This window comes from Armigeres subalbatus, chromosome 2 (genome assembly GCF_024139115.2).
Source record: "Armigeres subalbatus isolate Guangzhou_Male chromosome 2, GZ_Asu_2, whole genome shotgun sequence".
Taxonomy (NCBI): Eukaryota; Metazoa; Arthropoda; class Insecta; order Diptera; family Culicidae; genus Armigeres; species Armigeres subalbatus.
The window spans coordinates 188,948,054-188,965,237 of NC_085140.1; the positions used below are offsets into that span (position 1 = coordinate 188,948,054).

The window sequence follows — 17,184 nt, forward strand, 5'->3', positions numbered from 1 at the left end:
GCATCCAATTAAAACTGCGAAAGAACATTTTGATTGGGCAAATCGTAGAAAAGAAAAAGATTTAACCAAATTATCATTTTGTTTTACTACTACTGAAGAGTACGAAATAAAGGCTTCAGAGCTCAGCGAGCAATTTAATAACGCGAAAACGATCCAAGGAACCCAAAAATTTCACTGTTTCATTCCATTGTCGGAAAATAAAATTAAAGCAAAACTATACTCAAACTGTGCTGATAATAATTCAAAAGTGTTCGATATTTTAAAAATTTGAATAAAATAAATAAAAATAAGTATTAATAAACTGTTTTCATGATATCATAACCCATACCAAAATTCAAACCCAAAACTCTTAGAGTTTCTATAACAACATTGTGTAACTGCCACATTTAATTTAATACTTAGGATAATATTAATTCATTTTTATTTATTTATACATATAATATTTATACATATAATATACATAATATCGATGAATACATAAATATGGAATATCATACAAACTACTTGTTTAACTCACGCAAGGCCCTTAACAATAAAATCAGCATCAAACTGCAATTCTTGAAAAAAAAAATACACGGAAATTTTTTTTTGTTTACTATTATATGTGAAAATTGTGAAATGTTTGAAATGTCATAACTTCTTTGTTTATTAGTTTACCATCACCAAATTTTTATGGTAGATAGCTAATATAATGGACCGTTTTCCCTAAAAAAATTACGTTCGAAAAAAGATAGGGTTTTGAGATATTTGAGTTTTTGTGACAAAAATGATATTTTTAAAGGCAAAAAAATTTTTTTTTACTGTGCACGTTTTCTTAAGAATCACCATTCAGTTGTCTAACTTTGCTGAAAAAATCATAACAATCGAACATTCCGTTTTTGCTGTGCAGCTTTTTAAATATTTTTGAACCATTTTCACATACACCCTTTTGAAAAGTTAGTCGTGACTCAATATGAAGATTTGATATCGAAAAATGACGATTTAGATGAAATTGAAAAACTGTGCAAAGTTTCAACTCAATAGAAAATCATGAATTAAAAATTTTCTTAAATTTTGATGCTGTTGCTTGGAATCGCTCTTCATAAGAATTCATGAGCAGATAGACCGATTCGTTGGAATTTCGGATGGAGATTATAAAACAAACGACATATCTTTCATTAAAACAAAAGAACCAACGATACTGTTTCATTAATAAACACAACTTGATAAATGTTGCAAATAGTTTCGTCATTGTTCCAAACTTTATTATAATTTGCTGCAATTCTCAGCTGAAGAATCTTATTGGTTCTAATATTCAGATGAACACAAACAAAACCAGGCATAATTGTTTATCGTAAATCAGCTGTTCCAGCGCTTCTATATACAAAGAGGAGAGAAAGAACATTCCCTCCCGTTAATTAATAGCTTTTCGTGTTTCTTCAGCTTACTAGCAGATCGTTGCTTTACTTCGCCCTACAAATTCAATGTGTCATTCACAGTAAAAAAAAAGAGTTCACAGATATATGTATGAGCCTACACAGAAATAATGAATCATCACAAAACGATTTGCAGTTCGACCCATTCTTTATGACTCTTCACCGCTTGAATTCAGCACTGCTTTCTCCGGAGACCTACTGGATGGGTTCTCTATACTATTCAGACTGGCAGACCCTTGTGGCTGCTCTTGACTAATCTCTAGGTGGGTGGAACTAAGAGCTTGGCGACTATTTACATCGGCAACTTCGGCGTCAGCCTTGCTGCTGCCGGAGTTAGAATTGCCCTCCTGGTGGGCAACACTTTCTATGTTGTAAATTTTATCAGCGTCATTGGGATCGCTGACCGAACCGATACCGTTCGTTGCCAGCTCCTGGTGCTGGTCAGACTGCTGTTGCTGCTGATGCTGCGTAAGTACTGCTTCTGGGAAAATGAAGTTATTTGCTTCATAATTGCGTTGATAGTTCAACCGAGGATCTACGGCCGATGCTACGGCGATGTTATCTACACTCAGTGGGCGTGACGTTGCGTTGCCACCGGGTGATGTGTTCGATCCGGTACCCATGGAGGTCGCAGTCGGTCGAATGATAGTTGGCGTCCTACCAACTATTCTGATCCGCAACGGATGGTTCCGAATGTTTGGAACGTTTCCAAATCCAAACCGTAGTCGCTGGGCAAATAGATTGTTGTTGTTGTTAAGGTTCATGTTGCCCAGCAATTCCATGCCGGCGGCCACGTTGGCTCGTAGGCTTTGTACCAAAGTGTGCGCGATGTTTCGCAGGGCCGCAGGAACTCCATTCGCAAACGCCAGCGTTCCGTTGTTGTTATTATTGTTCCCGTTCATTGATAAAAATCCGTAATAACGGGGTATGCTGATTAGAATGTTGCGGTTGTTGTTGTTGTTATCATTGTTTCGACGTTGGAACCGAACCGCATTGATAAGGCCGTCCAAGACGTTGGTTCGCGGTGGTGGCTGCTGCTGGGGTCCATTCTGCCCAGGTGGCACTTGTTGGCCCGCTTGTTGCTGCTGTTGACGCTGCTGCTGTGCTGGGGAGGGCTGTCTGTTGAGCCCGGTTGGGGGCGGCATTTGACCGTCACGGGTTTGAAGGATAATCTGCTGCAGTTGAGCTTGTTGTATTATCACTGGTAGCTCGTAGTGGTGGAAGAAGTAAATCATCGAATGCTGTATGGAGAAAAAACACAATACAATACACAATTAGAGAGATCTAGTATTTTAAATGGTCAATAACGGTGCTGACCACTTCCTTACGGTCTATACTGCCGTGAATGGCATATTTGTCCCATATGAATAGTAAACCCAGCAAAAATGGGACAGATGTGCGATTCACGGCAGTATAGGGGATGGGAAGAAATTGATTATACAATCACTCGCCCAATGCAAGCCGAGAACACCTCTGCACTCGCTACGATACGGAAATTTATTGGAATTATGAGATTATAGGTTCTAACGGCAGATGTTCATCTTGGTTAACAGGTTGCCATTTGCCAATGCATAATGTTCTACAGAGCTAAATTAAGGACCTTATTCGGGTGTTGATAAAAATTAGGGTTGTCCTCAAAATCAACAAAAAAAACTTTTTAATTGCTAGAATCTGAGTAAAAATATTTTTTTTAATAAGCAGCCCAGCTAATTCCAATCATTTTGCTTAAAAAAATGCTTCTGTAGCTCTCAAGTTTAGAGCATTTCACTCATCTCAACTTAACCCTCAAACTGCCGGGACGAATCTTGACAACTTAAAACAGCTCGTTCTCGGTCAATTTTTAACTAAATTGCAAGCGGTTTCAACTGTGATCAAGGGGAATAGCAGTTCCAGCATGTAGATGGGTAAAATGGCCAGGATGACCCTCCCTCTTTAAGAGGGGGGAGTTTTGAAGTGTGGCATAAGTCATTTTTTGAGCAAATGTTTAGCATTTTGAAACTTTTAACGTCATAACAGGTATTTTAGTATAAATAAATAATGGTCAATGTGAATGGTTGACAACAATGGCCAAATACACAAAAATTGACCTCCGGATGACCTCCTAATAGGTTCCGGAAACCCGGAATATCCGGTATACAAGGCCAGCATAGAATCACCGAACATATCGGTCTTCCGACACCTCAAACTTCTCAGAATCTTATAGGTAACTTAGAAAACGCCTTAGATTCTTGGTAGGGTAAAACTGGCCATTTGATGGCCACGGAACAAGTTCCGGAAACCCGGAATTTCCGGTAAAAAAAGGGCCAACATAAAACTATAAAACAAATTAGGCTTCTGACACCTCAAACTTTTCAGAATCTCATAAGTAATATAGAAAACGTCATAGTTTTTCAGTAGGGTAGAACTGGCCATGCAATGGCCACGGAACAGGTTCCGGAAACCCGGAATTTCCGGTACAAAAGGCCAAGATAAAACTACATAACAAACTAGGCTTCCAATACCTCAAATTTCTCAGAATCTCATGAGTAATTTAGAAAATGCCTTAGTTTCTTGGTAGGGTAAAACTGGCCATGCGATGGCCACGGAACAGGTTCCGGAAACGCGGAATTTCCGGTAAAAAAAGGGCCAACATAAAACAACAAAACAAATTAGGTTTACGACACCTCAAACTTCTCAGAATCTCATAAGTAACTTAGAAAACGTCATAGTTTTTCAGTAGGGTAGAACTGGCCATGCAATGGCCACGGAACAGGTTCCGGAAACCCGGAATTTTCGGTACAGAAGGCCAAGATAAAACTACATAACAAATTAGGCTTCCAATACCTCAAACTTCTCAGAATCTCATGAGTAATTTAGAAAATGCCTTAGTTTCTTGGAAGGGTAAAACTGGCCATGCAATGGCCACGGAACAGGTTCCGGAAACCCGAAATTTCCGGTAAAAAATGGCCAACATGGAACTACAAAACAAATTAGGATTCCGACACCTCAAACTTCTCAGAATCGCATAAGCAACTTAGAAAACGTCATAGTTTTTCAGTAGGGTAGAACTGGCCAGCAATGGCCACGGAACAGATTCCGAAAACCCGAAATTTCCGGTAAAAAATGGTCAACAAAAAAACTACAAAACAAATTAGGCTTCCGACACCAACTTTTCAGAATCTCATAAGTAACTTAGAAAACGTCATAGTGTTACAGTAGGGTAGAACTGGCCATGCAATGGCCACGGAACAGGTTCCGGAAAAGCGGAATTTTCAGAATAAAAGGCCGACATAAAACTACCCTCTCAAAATCTCATGAGTAATCTAGAAAACGCCTTAGTTTTTTGGTAGGGTAAAACTGGCCGTGCGATGGCCATGGAACAGGTTTCGGAAATCCAGAATTTCCGGTAAAAAATGGCAAACATAAAACTACAAAATAGATTAGGCTGACACCTGAATTAAAATTTCGTTATATTTGAAACTGGCTGACTTTTTTTTCAATTGACTTATCGCTTGACTGATTATTCCCTCAAATTGAAGTTCTTACTACTGACGCCAAATTAAAAATGAACCTTCTTTCTTCTTCTTCGTTTATCATGAGGCTAACACGATGATAATTTTATGCTCAGGGAAGTCGAGACAATTTCCAATCCGAAAATTGTCTAGACCGGCACCGGGAATCGAGCCCAGCCACCCTCAGCATGGTCTTGCTTTGTAGCCGTGCATCTTGCCGCACCGCTAAGGAGGGCCCCAATGAACCAAAAACGCTAAAAATGCTGGTGCTCGGATTAGATGAATGAATTGACAATTAGGTAACATATTTTTTCTCAAGGTTTCTTTTTACCCTCAATCTGCCGGGACGAATCTTGACAATTTGAAATAGCTCGTTCTCGGTCAATTTTCTACTAAAATGCAAGCGGTTGCAATTGTGGTCAAGGGGAATAGTAGTTCCAGAAAGTAGATGGGTAAAATGCCTCTTTTAGAGGGGGAGTTTTGAATTGTCAGTTTTAGAGCAAATGTTTAGTATTCTGAAATCATCATCATAACGGATGTTTTAGTATAAGTTATTAATGGTCAATGTGAATGGTCAACAGCAATAGGCAAATAGTTATAAATTGACCTCCGGATGATCACCCAACAGGTTCCGGAAACCCGAAATATACGGTATAAAAGGCCAACATAGAATCACGGAATATATCGGTCTTCCAACACCCCAAACTTCTCTGAATCGCACAAGTAACTTAGAAAACGCCATAGTTTCTTGGTAGGGTAAAACTGGCCATTTGATGGCCGTGGAACAGGTTCCAGAAACCCGAAATTTCCGGTACAAAAAAAAAACAATACAAAACAAATCAGGCTTCCGACACCTCAAATTTCTCAGATTCTTATGAGTAATCTAGAAAACGTCTTAGTTTCTTAATAGGGCCACGGTATAGGTTCCGGAAACCCGAAATTCCCGGTACAAAAGGCTAACGTTGAACTACAAAACAAATCAGTCTTCCGATACCTTAATCTTCTCAAAATCTCATGAGTAACTAAGAAAATGCCATAGTTTTTAGCATAGTTTTTTGTTAGGGTAGAACTGGCCATGGGATGACCATGGAAAATGTTTCGGAAACCCGGAATCATCGGTAAAAAAGGTCAACATAAAACTACAATACAAATAAGTCTTCTGACACCTCAAACTTCTCAGAACATCTTAAGTAATCCAGAAAATGTCTTTGTTCCTTGGTAGAGTAAAACTGGCCAAGTGATGACAACGGAATAGATTCCAGAAGCCCGTAACAAGCAGTACAAAAAGCCATCATAGAACCAGAAAATTAAGCGGTCTTCCGGCACTTTAAACTTCTCAGAATCTCAGAAGTAATTTTTAAAACGCCATAGTTTCATGATAGGTTTCGGGAGCTCAAAATATCCGGTACAAAAGACCACGGGCTATCGAAATGGGCTTTCCAGGGACTCCGAATCTTGTTCTGGCTATAAAATTGCTAGTAAAAGAGCAATTTGGCGTTTTCTGGATAACTCGTTAAATTCTTAGAAGTTCAAGGTGTCAGAAGACTGATTTATACAGATGTTCTATGTAGGTCTTTTTCACTGAAATCCTGGATTTCTGGAACCGGTTCCGTGGCCATTTGAAGGGTTCGATAGACTTATTTTGTAGTTCTATGTAGGCTTCTTCCTGTAATGTTGAAAAGATCACTGTTACTTAGTGCCTTACGAAGTAAGATCTACCAAATCGAGCCCTAGCTAAATCCATTTTCGAGCTAGGGCTATAAGATGTTTTAGTTTAGGATTACGCTACCAATAACAGTATTTGAAGTACATATAACTAGCTTAACTTTTCGCTGCAGATGAAGGAAATTCTCATTTCAGGACAAATGTTTTAGATGGAAATGGTTTTGTACATATAGCTAAATCCCAGGTGTGGTGTTCTACTGGTGATATTGTAGAAGCAAGACGAAGAGGTGGCTAGGGCTCCGATACTTGGTAGAATAACAGTATTACTGTTCTATATTTTCAAGAAAGGATTGAATTCTTATTGATAAAGGGTGCACATTCAGTTCTCATTCAATGAGATTGCTCTCTGTAAAGGGTCCAAATAGGCTATCATGATCCTCTTGAGAGAAAGAAAACAAGAACTATATCGAAACCGATACTGCATTGCTTATAAATAGTATTGGAGTAATTGGAGATACACCTATACATTAAGAATACGGGGAATGCTGCGATAGATCTAATAGCTGGTCAAAGTGGTACATCCGAGCATAAAAATGTTTGAAGAGTGATTTATTTTGTAGTTCTACGTTGGTCTTTAGTACCGGAGAAGTAAGGTGTAAGGTAAGATAAGGGTTTGGACCTGTTTTATTGTTCTATGTTGGCCTTTTGTACCGTGAATTCCGGGCTCCCAGAACCTGTTTCGTGATCATCACATGCCCAGCTTTACCCTACCAAAAAACTATGGCGTTATCTGGATTACTAATGAGATTCTGAGAAGATTGAGGTGTCGGAAGACCGATAAATTCCGTGATTCTATGCTGCCTTTTGAATAGGAATTTCCGAGTTTCCAGAACTTGTTCCGTGGCCATCGCATGGCCAGTTTTACCCTATCAAGAAACTAAGGCTTTTTCTAAATTACTCATGAGATTCTGAGAAGTTTGAGGCGTCGGAAACCTAATAGGTTTTGTACTTTTAGGTTGGCCATTTTTTACCGAAAATTCCAGGTTTTCGGAACCTGGCCACCACACGGCCAGTTTTATTCTAACAAAAACTAAGGCGTTTTCTAGACCATTCATGAGATTCTGAGATGTTTGAGGTGTCAGAAGCCTAATTTGTTTTGAAGTTTTATGTGGGCCATTTTTACCGGAAATTCCGGGTTTCGGAACCTGTTCCATGGCCGTCGCACGGCCAGTTTTACCCTACCAAGAAACTAAGGCGTTTCCCAGATTACTCATAAGATTCTGAGAAGTTTGAAGTGTCTGAAGCCTAATTTATTATGTAGTTTTATGTCGGCCTTGTGTACCGGAAATTTCAGGTTTCGGAACCTGTTCCGTGGCCATCGCATGGCCAGTTCTACCCTACTGAAAAACTATGGCGTTTTGTTATTTACATATGAGAGGCTAAGAAGTTTGAGGTGTCGGAAGCCTAATTTGTTTTGTAGTTTCATGTGGGCCATTTTTACCGGAAATTCCGGGTTTTCGGAACCTGTTCCATGGTCATTGCACCGCCAGTTTTACCCTACCAAGAAAATAAGGCGTTTTCTGGATAACTCATGAGATTCTAAGAGGATTGAGGTGTCGTAAGCCAAGTTTGTTATGTAGTTTTATGTTTGCCTTTTGTACCAGAAATTTCGGGTTTGCGGAACCTGTTCCGTGGCCATCGCATGGCCAGTTTTACCCTACCAAGAAACTAAGGCATTTTCTAAATTACTCATGAGATTCTGAGAAATTTGAGGTATTGGAAGCCTAGTTTGTTATGTAGTTTTATCTTGGCCTTTTGTACCGGAAATTCCGGGTTTCCGGAACCTGTTCCGTGGCCATTGCATGGCCAGTTCTACCCTACTGAAAAACTATGACGTTTTCTATATTACTTATGAGATTCTGAGAAGTTTGAGGTGTCAGAAGCCTAATTTGTTTTATAGTTTTATGTTGGCCCTTTTTTACCGGAAATTCCGGGTTTCGGAACCTGTTCCGTGGCCATCGAATGGCCAGTTTTACCCTACCAAGAAACTATGGCGTTTTCTAAGTTACCTATAAGATTCTGAGAAGTTTGAGGTGTCGGAAGACCGATATGTTCGGTGATTCTATGCTGGCCTTTTATACCGGATATTCCGGGTTTCCGGAACCTATTCGGAGGTCTCCCGGAGGTCAATTTTTGTCTATTTGGCCATTGTTGTCAACCATTCACATTGACCATTATTTACTTATACTAAAATACCTGTTATGACGTTAAAAGTTTCAAAATGCTAAACATTTGCTCAAAAAATGACTTATGCCACACTTCAAAACTCCCCCCTCTTAAAGAGGGAGGGTCATCCTGGCCATTTTACCCATCTACATGCTGGAACTGCTATTCCCTTGATCACAGTTGAAACCGCTTGCAATTTAGTTAAAAATTGACCGAGAACGAGCTGTTTTAAGTTGTCAAGATTCGTCCCGGCAGTTTGAGGGTTAAAGTGGTCCCAAAAAAAACATTTTTTTTATATCAAACTAGCAGAGCCCAGTTTCTGAATTATTTTTTGTATTCGCAATTTCTTCATTGGATGGTTAATAAATCGAACTTGTATAAGGGGAAAGAATCTCGAAGCACCATAGAAACATTTCTTGCTTCCAAAAAACTCCACATGCCAAATTTTGTTGCATTTGCTTGATTAGTTTTCGAGTTGTGTAGTAGAAAATTGTAGAAAAATGTAGAAAATTATGTTTCCTTTATATGAGGGACCACCCCGTCATAGAAATATTTCTTGCGTTCCAAAATCTCCACATACCAAATTTTGTTACATTTGCTTGATTAGTTTTCGAGTTATGCAGAAATCTGTGTTTCATTTGTGCGGGAGGGGTCTCCAACCATCTTAAAAACCTTCCCGGGTCCCAAAAACCCCTGCATACAAATTTATACGCCGATCGGTTCAGTAGTTTCCTAGTCTATACTGTCCCCTAGAGAGATATCGAGATAGGAATATTATCGAGATGTAGAAAGCCCAAATGTATGTAGATTGAAGGGACTGAAGAAACCATCGACATAGGAAGAGATATCGAGATGAAGAACACCGAGATATAGAGAGTCCACAGTAATTTTTTTTTTTTTTTTGGGGGCGGCTTTATACTTTATTTTTTTAATTTTTTTTCCTGGAAGTTTTTAATACTACCCGGAGCTATTGTAATTTTAACAGTGCTTCTCAGCGCTATTTGTACCTACCAAGGGCGTAGCCAGAGGGGGCAGGGGGGCCGTCGCACCCTAGCATTCCAATCTGGAATTCTTTTCGCAATTACTTCAGAATATCCTTCAAGAATTCCTCTAGAAATATCTTCATGAATTTCTCCTGGAATTCGTCCAAGTATTTCCCCAGAAATTCTTACATGTATTTTTTCGGGTGTTTCTTCAGGTACTTTTCCAGGAATTTCTCCGGGAGATTTTCCACGGAAGTGTACTAGAATTACTTCCGGACTTCACTCGGAATTTACTCGGATATCTGCCAAGAGTTTTTCCAGAAATTTCTTCAGAACAATCCGCAGGGATTTTCTTCAGCAATTCATCTGGGAATACTTTCAGGATTTCATCTGGGAATTTCTGCATTAATTCCTCCTGGTATTTTTCTGGGAATTCCTTCAGATATTTTTTCGGAAATTCCTTTAGGAACTTCTCTAAGAATTATTTCAAGACTTCCATGTGGGAATTCCTCCGGAAATGCTTGTGGGAGTTCCTCCGGGAGTTCTTCCAGGAGTTTTTACAAGAAATTCTCCGGAAATACCTCCAGGAACTTCACAGGGAATTCCTGGACGATATTTGGCAGGAATTTCACGAGAAATGGGATTTCGGAAGTTCCTTCAGAAATATTTTTTCTCTTCCTCTAGGGTATTCCACCGGATGTTCCTCTGAAGCTCCACCAGTAGTTCCTTCGGGAATTTAATCAGGCTTTCTTCCAGGAATTCATTTAGCATTTCTTTAGGCATTTATCTACAAATTCCTCCAGAAGTTCCTCGGGGAATTTCTCTGGGAGTTCTTACGGGAATTCCTCCAGGAGGTTCTTTTAAGAATTCTTCCAGGAGTTCCTCCTGGAATTCTTACGGAAGTTCCTCTGGGAGTTCATCCTAGAATTCTTACGAGAGTTCCTCCAGGATTTCCTCCGAAAATTCTTCCTGTAGTTCTTCAATAAATTCATCCAGAAGTTCCACCGGCAGTTCCTCCGAGAATTCCTCTGATAATTTCTCTGGAAATTCCTATAGAGTTCCCGGGAGATCCTCCGGAAATTACTCTGGGAGTTCCTCCGGTAGTTCCTTTTCAGAGAAACACCCGGAGAAACTCCCGGAGGAATTCTCGTAGAAACTGCTGGTGGATCTCCCGGAGGAATTCCCGAAGGAACTGCCGGAGGAGCTCCCGTAAGATCTCCCGTAAGAATTCCCGGAGGAATTTCAGGAGGAACTCCTAGAAGAATTCCTAGAGGACCTCCCGGATGAGCTCCCAGAGAAACTATCGGAAGAACTTCGGGAGGAATTTCCAGCTTAATTCCTGAAGAAAGCCTAATTGATTTCCTGAAAAAGCCTGAATATCCTGGAATAGCTTCTGGTGGAACTCCCGGAGAAACTCCCGGATGAATTGCTGGTGGAATTCCCGGAGGAACTCTCGAAGGATTTTTTTGGAAGAATTTCTGGAGAAACTCCCAGGAGAATTTTCAAAGGAACCCCGGGGAAACTACCAGAAGCGTTCCCGGGAACAAGAGAATTCATCTTATAGACAAATCTCGCCTAGCTGAAACCTTTGTTGGGGTTTGTAGCTGGACCATCATCATCATTAGAGGACCTCCCGGAGAATTCCCTGAGGAGCTCGCAGAGAAATTCTCGGAGGAGCTTCTGGTGGGAAATCTATATAAATTCCTGAAGAAGCCTAAATAAATTCCAATTCTGCCGAAATTCCCGGAAGAATTTTCAGAGGAACTGCCGATAGAACTACCGGAATAATTCTCGAAGGAAATCCTAGAGAAATTCTTGGTGGAAATGCCGGTGGAACTCCTGGAAGAATTTCAGGAGGAATTTTCGGAGAAACTCCTGGAGGATCTCCCAGTGGAAATCTTGAAGTTTCCACCGGAATTCTTTCAGGATTTCATTGCGAATTAATCTAGGAATTCCTCCGAAAATTCCATTGTTGATTTCATTTTCGGTATAATTTCTGTATAAATTTCCGGTGGAATTCCTGGAGAAATTCTTTGAAATTTTTACAAGAAATTATTCGAAACAATTCACGGAAAATTTTATGGAATTTACACAAGAAATTCGAAGATTTTTCGTGAAATTCTCAGGAATGTTTACTGGCAATTCTGCGGAATTTCCACGGAATATTCTTATTCTTAAAAATTATGGGAAACAGTACGAAATTATTTGAATTATTGCAGGGAATTCTGCAGAACTTATAAAGAAGTTCGTGAAGATTTTCTTGGAGTAAATAATGGTGGAATTTTCGGATCAATTCCCGGAAAAATTTATGGTGGAATTCCTGAAGACACTGCCGAAGAAGTTGCTGGAGGCATTCCTAAAGAATCCTTGATATTATTTCGGATAGAATACCAGGAGCAATTATCGAAGGAATTCCTGGAGAAAGCTTGCATATTGATTTTTCTGCCTATTTTATAATAAATATTATTTCAGAGAGGATTTGTTTAGAAATTCAGATGTATGGTTCTAGTTTTCTTAAACTTATGGAAGAATGCAGGATTTTTATAATAATTGTTATAGCCGATTTTATATTCTTTCTGAATACTAAGTTCGTTAATATTTTTCTCACTTTATTTAAAAATATCTGATGAGCAATAAATCACGCATTTTAAATCCATTATTGTTTTAATCATTATTGTTTCGATTTGGTTTCATGTGTTAATATTCATGTGTTTTTATAAAACTACTATAAAACTACGATTTAGAAGACCAAAAAAGTTGCCCCCCCCCCCTTTTCGAAATCCTGGCTACGCCCATGGTACCTACTGTTCCCGTTACGATCTTTGTTTGGACCCGTGCCTTCGTTTAACGTTGGAACCGTTGGCGGAAGTAAAATTCCGACAAGCGGTGGTAATCCCGCAAGGACACCGTTCTGGGAAAAAAAACTCTTAGAAAGTCACGTCTCCACGCTCAGCAATGAGCATTAATAAAAACAAGAGGACGGGTGAGTCTCTGAATTCTCCACTTCCTTCTAAAAAAACAAGGTTTCAAGACCGTCCTGCCAACTGGCGCGTTTTGCCGGGATCCCTTGACGATCGTTTGCTTCTTCAGTATTCAACTGAGAAACGACATAAATTCTTCACGTACTACGACAAAACTGAGCGATTGTTCAAAGTCGTCTTGGTAGAACTTCCCAGTGATGATAAATCACTAAATGAGATTTAAAATGAAATTTCTCAATTACTTGGATTTTCAAGGTGAAAAATAAATCTTGCACTGGGTCTTCCCAGAGTGGTATTTCTCAAGAATTTTATTTAGTTCACTTTAACTTAAGTGAATTAAATAATATGAGAAGTTTGGAAAAGGCCTGCATTATGTCCCATGTTTGTACGTGTTACATGGAACATTTCCGCAGGCCTGGGGGAAATTTCCAAACTCCCACTCAGTGCCGTAAGTGCCAAAAGTGGGGTCACGGAACTAAACATTGTCACATGGATGCTAAATGCATGATTTGTGGTGGAACTTCTCACGCCAAGGACGCCAGCCCTGTGAAAGAAGATTCCAATAAATTTAAATGTACGAATTGTGGGGATTACAATCCAATTGCTGGGAATGGCCTTCACACAACAAAGCTTTGAATTTCTGTCCAAAATTAATGACGGGTAATTCTTTAATTCATAATGTGCACATTGTCATTATAACTGAAACGTATTTAAAACCTGGACTCTTCATCAAAAGAGATCCAGATTTTTTTTATTTACAGAAATGATCGTCTTGACAGCGCCTGTGGTGGTTATTAATAAACGTGTCAAACATAAATTTTATTCTTCATTCGAAACCAAAGTTTTTGAATCTTTGGGAATTTCTATTCAAACTATTTTTGCGCAATTGTCTTTTATTGCTGCCTACTTGCCTTTTCAGTGCAATGGGCCGCAAAGGAATTGGTTGAGAGCTGATATTCAAATTCTAACTCGCAACAAATTCAAATTTTTAATAATTGGTGACTTCCATGCCAAACACCGTTCTTGGAATAATGCTCAAAGCAATTCCAACAGTTAAAAAAAAATTGAAGATTTCTCTGCGGGATATTATACTTGTCAATATCCCAATGGACCAGCTTGTTTTTCTTCCAGTTAGCTGAGTGGCCAATTGGTAGCTCATTGGGATTGACTGATTGGGATTGACACAAAACGTAAATCGATAGAAATTTTGATGTTCATATTCCTCACGATACCAAAACATATTGATAATGCTCTCGTATCTTTGACAAAGCCCCGAATGATAATGATGGTATTTTCTACATACCAAAGTTGTTCCAATTTCGAAGCCGGAAAAAATCCAGTTGAGGCTTCTAGCTATCGCCCAATTAGTATGCTTTCTTAAATAAGCAAACTGTTTGAAAAGATTATTTTAAATAGAATGATGTTCCATATTAATGACAATTCTATTTTTTCTAATGAGCAATTTGGTTTTCGTCATGGGCATTCAACACTCATCAGATATTAAGAGTTACGAATTTAATTCGACTCAATAAATCTAAAGGATATTCGACTGAAGTTGTTCTTCTTGATATAGAGAAAGCATTTGACAGTATTTGGCATGAAGGTTTGATTGTAAAATTGATGAATTTTAATTTTCCTCTGTACATTATTGAACTGATCGAAAATTATTTATCAGATCGCTCACTGCAGGTAAACTATCAGAATTCTAAATCTGATAGATTATCTGTTAGAGCTGATGTTCCCCAAGGCAGCATACTGGAGCCCATATTGTATAACCTTTTTACTTATGACTTACCTGATTTACCACCAGGGTGTCAAAAATCCTTGTTTGCAGATGACACGGGCCTTTCCGCCAAAGGGCGAAACCTTCGTGTCATTTGTCATTTGCACTTACTTGCAAAAATGAAAAATTTCCCCGACTGCTTCCAAATCTCAATTTTCCCACATAAGCCGAGAGTTTCTTATTTGAAACCTTCTAGCAGACATATTGTCACTATGAATGAGGTTCCAATTAATTGGTCTAGCGAAGTTAAATATTTAGGACTTCTGCTAGATCAAAAATTAACTTTAAATAATCAGATTGAAGTCATTCAAGCCAAATGTAACAAATATGTGTCACATTCCCTGTGTCGCAACGGACCGAGTCAGACGCATTTAGTTTGGATCTCTCACGTGAACTCGATCTAGTGCTTTTATAAGTTGCCAAATAAAACGGCACCGAAGTTTCGCAAGGTGAATTCCTGGCGACCAGAAGGAAGCGGGCTGTAATTGGTAAATTACCAACCGGTAATCATTACAGTGCCGTGAATATCAGCATTCGGACAGAGCATCATCCATCCCCGTACGACGACGTTCGTAGGCACCTACAAAGGCAGAAACAAAACGGCTAAGTACCTATTCGCTTTGTATTGTTTGCATGCGGTGGAGTTGGGTACACTTTTTTCTCGACAGAAATAATCGGACAGTGCAGAAAGAGTGGGCATTAGCCTGGTCCAGAAAAATATTTTTTTTCTTAAATAAATTTATTTAAGTTTTTTTTATCTTTGATACATGGACGAAGTGAGTGGAGGCGGAACGCCTCCCAAAGACAATGTCGTTCGCACGCGATTTTACCAGGCCACATCACCTGGTCCCTGGGTTGTTTACTTTCGGCAGAAAGTGAAAAGTATTGATTTTAGGAATCAAACGTGACTTGACGCGTCGTTTTCCGAAAACTGATTTTCATCAGATCAATCGGAACAAACTACGTGTAACCGCACCTACATACCAGGATGCAAATGCTATCGCAAAAGACCAGAACTATAATGTGGAATATTTGGTTTATGTCCCCTCGCGGGAGGTCGAGATTGAAGGCGTAATTAACGCAGCGAGCCTGACTTGCAAGGATGTACTTGCAGGAAAAGGCCGTTTAAAGAATGCCCTGCAGTCTACCGTGGATATTCTGGACTGCAAGGAATTGCATTCAGCAGCTATGGTAGATGGTAAAAAAGTATATTCGAAGTCAGGTTCGCTACGGGTAACGTTTGCCGGTTCGATACTCCCAAAATATGTAGATATCGAAAATATGTTGTTTCCGGTGCGTCTTTTTGTACCCAGAATTTTCAATTGTACCAACTGCAAACAGTTGGGGCACACTGCCGAGTTTTGCGACAACAAGCCCCGTTGTGGCAAATGTTTTGAAAAGCATAGGGAGGAGTCCTGCCAACAACAAGTTACAAAGTGCGCTTATTGTGGCATGGACCCTCCTCATGGTTTGCAAGAATGCCCGGTGTACAAAAAGCTTACCCAAAAAGTTAAGCGCTCGTTAGTACAGCGCTCTAAGCAGTCGTATGCAGAAATGGTGAAGTCGCAAGACACATCCGCAACTGCCAACGCAACGGCTGCTATTTCAGCTGCCGTTCAAGTAAGTGATTTTTATGATGTCATTTCCATAGACGAATCGGACTCTGACGTAGCCGATATGGATGATTCTGCGGAGGTACACGTACCCGAAAAGAGGAAGAAACCATCTTCCCCGGAATTGCGCCGTAAGAGAACAAAAATCATCCCTAGAAGCTTGCCGAAATCTGATGGTAATGGGGGATTATTTAAAATTCCGAAGCAGCCTGTCTATACTGCTCCTTTTGACCCATGTTGCAGTAAGACATTCCCGCCATTGCCTAAAACTGATGTTACAAAGAAACATCAATCAAGGAATATCTCTGAGCAGAAAACTGCTACTCGCACTTCCAAGAAAAGAATCTCGTCCAAGCGAGGATTGATATCCTTTAAGGACCTTGTGGATCGTATTTTGAACTTATTCAATATTCCGAATTCATTGAGGCCAATCATTGACCTCTTTATTCCAACAGTTGAAAGTTATCTGAAACAATTGACTGTTTCATGGCCCCTTCTTGCAGGACTTGTATCTTTCGATGGATAATACGGCCATACAAGATACAATCACTGTGCTGCAGTGGAACTGTCACAGTCTGAAACATAAATTGGACGTGTTTAAGTTTTAAATTCGCAACTCCGATTGCGATATATTTGCACTCTGTGAAACATGGCTTTCTTCTGAAGATGAAATCAACTTCCACGATTTTAACATTATTCGCCAAGATCGGAATGATCATTATGGTGGCGTTCTTTTGGGAATAGAAAAATGTCACACTTTCTACAGAATTCCCATTCCGACTGTTAATGGTTTAGAAATCGTCGCTTGCCAAGTAAATGTAAAGAATAAAGACCTCTGCATAGCTTCATCTTTGGAGCGCAGTCTCTTTTATCATCCCCAGTTTTAATACTGGGTGATATGAATGCACATGGTATTGCATGGGGCGAAACTAGAGACGATAGCAGAGCGCCTATTTTCTATGATTTGTGCGACGATTTCAACTTGAATATTTTGAACACAGGCGAAGTAACTCGAATAGGACCTCAA

At 39.6% G+C, this 17,184-nt stretch overlaps 1 protein-coding gene across 1 annotated transcript in view; it reads right to left on the reverse strand.

The window, feature by feature from the left end:
• Positions 1-1,152: 1,152 nt before the first annotated feature.
• The window catches only part of LOC134211401 (membralin), a 364,609-nt gene continuing 348,577 nt past the window's right edge, over positions 1,153-17,184 (reverse strand). The window contains exon 11 of the mRNA XM_062688213.1: positions 1,153-2,656. Coding sequence (XP_062544197.1) covers positions 1,565-2,656 — 1,092 coding nt within the window. The 3' untranslated portion in view covers positions 1,153-1,564. The remainder of the gene's footprint in view (positions 2,657-17,184) is intronic.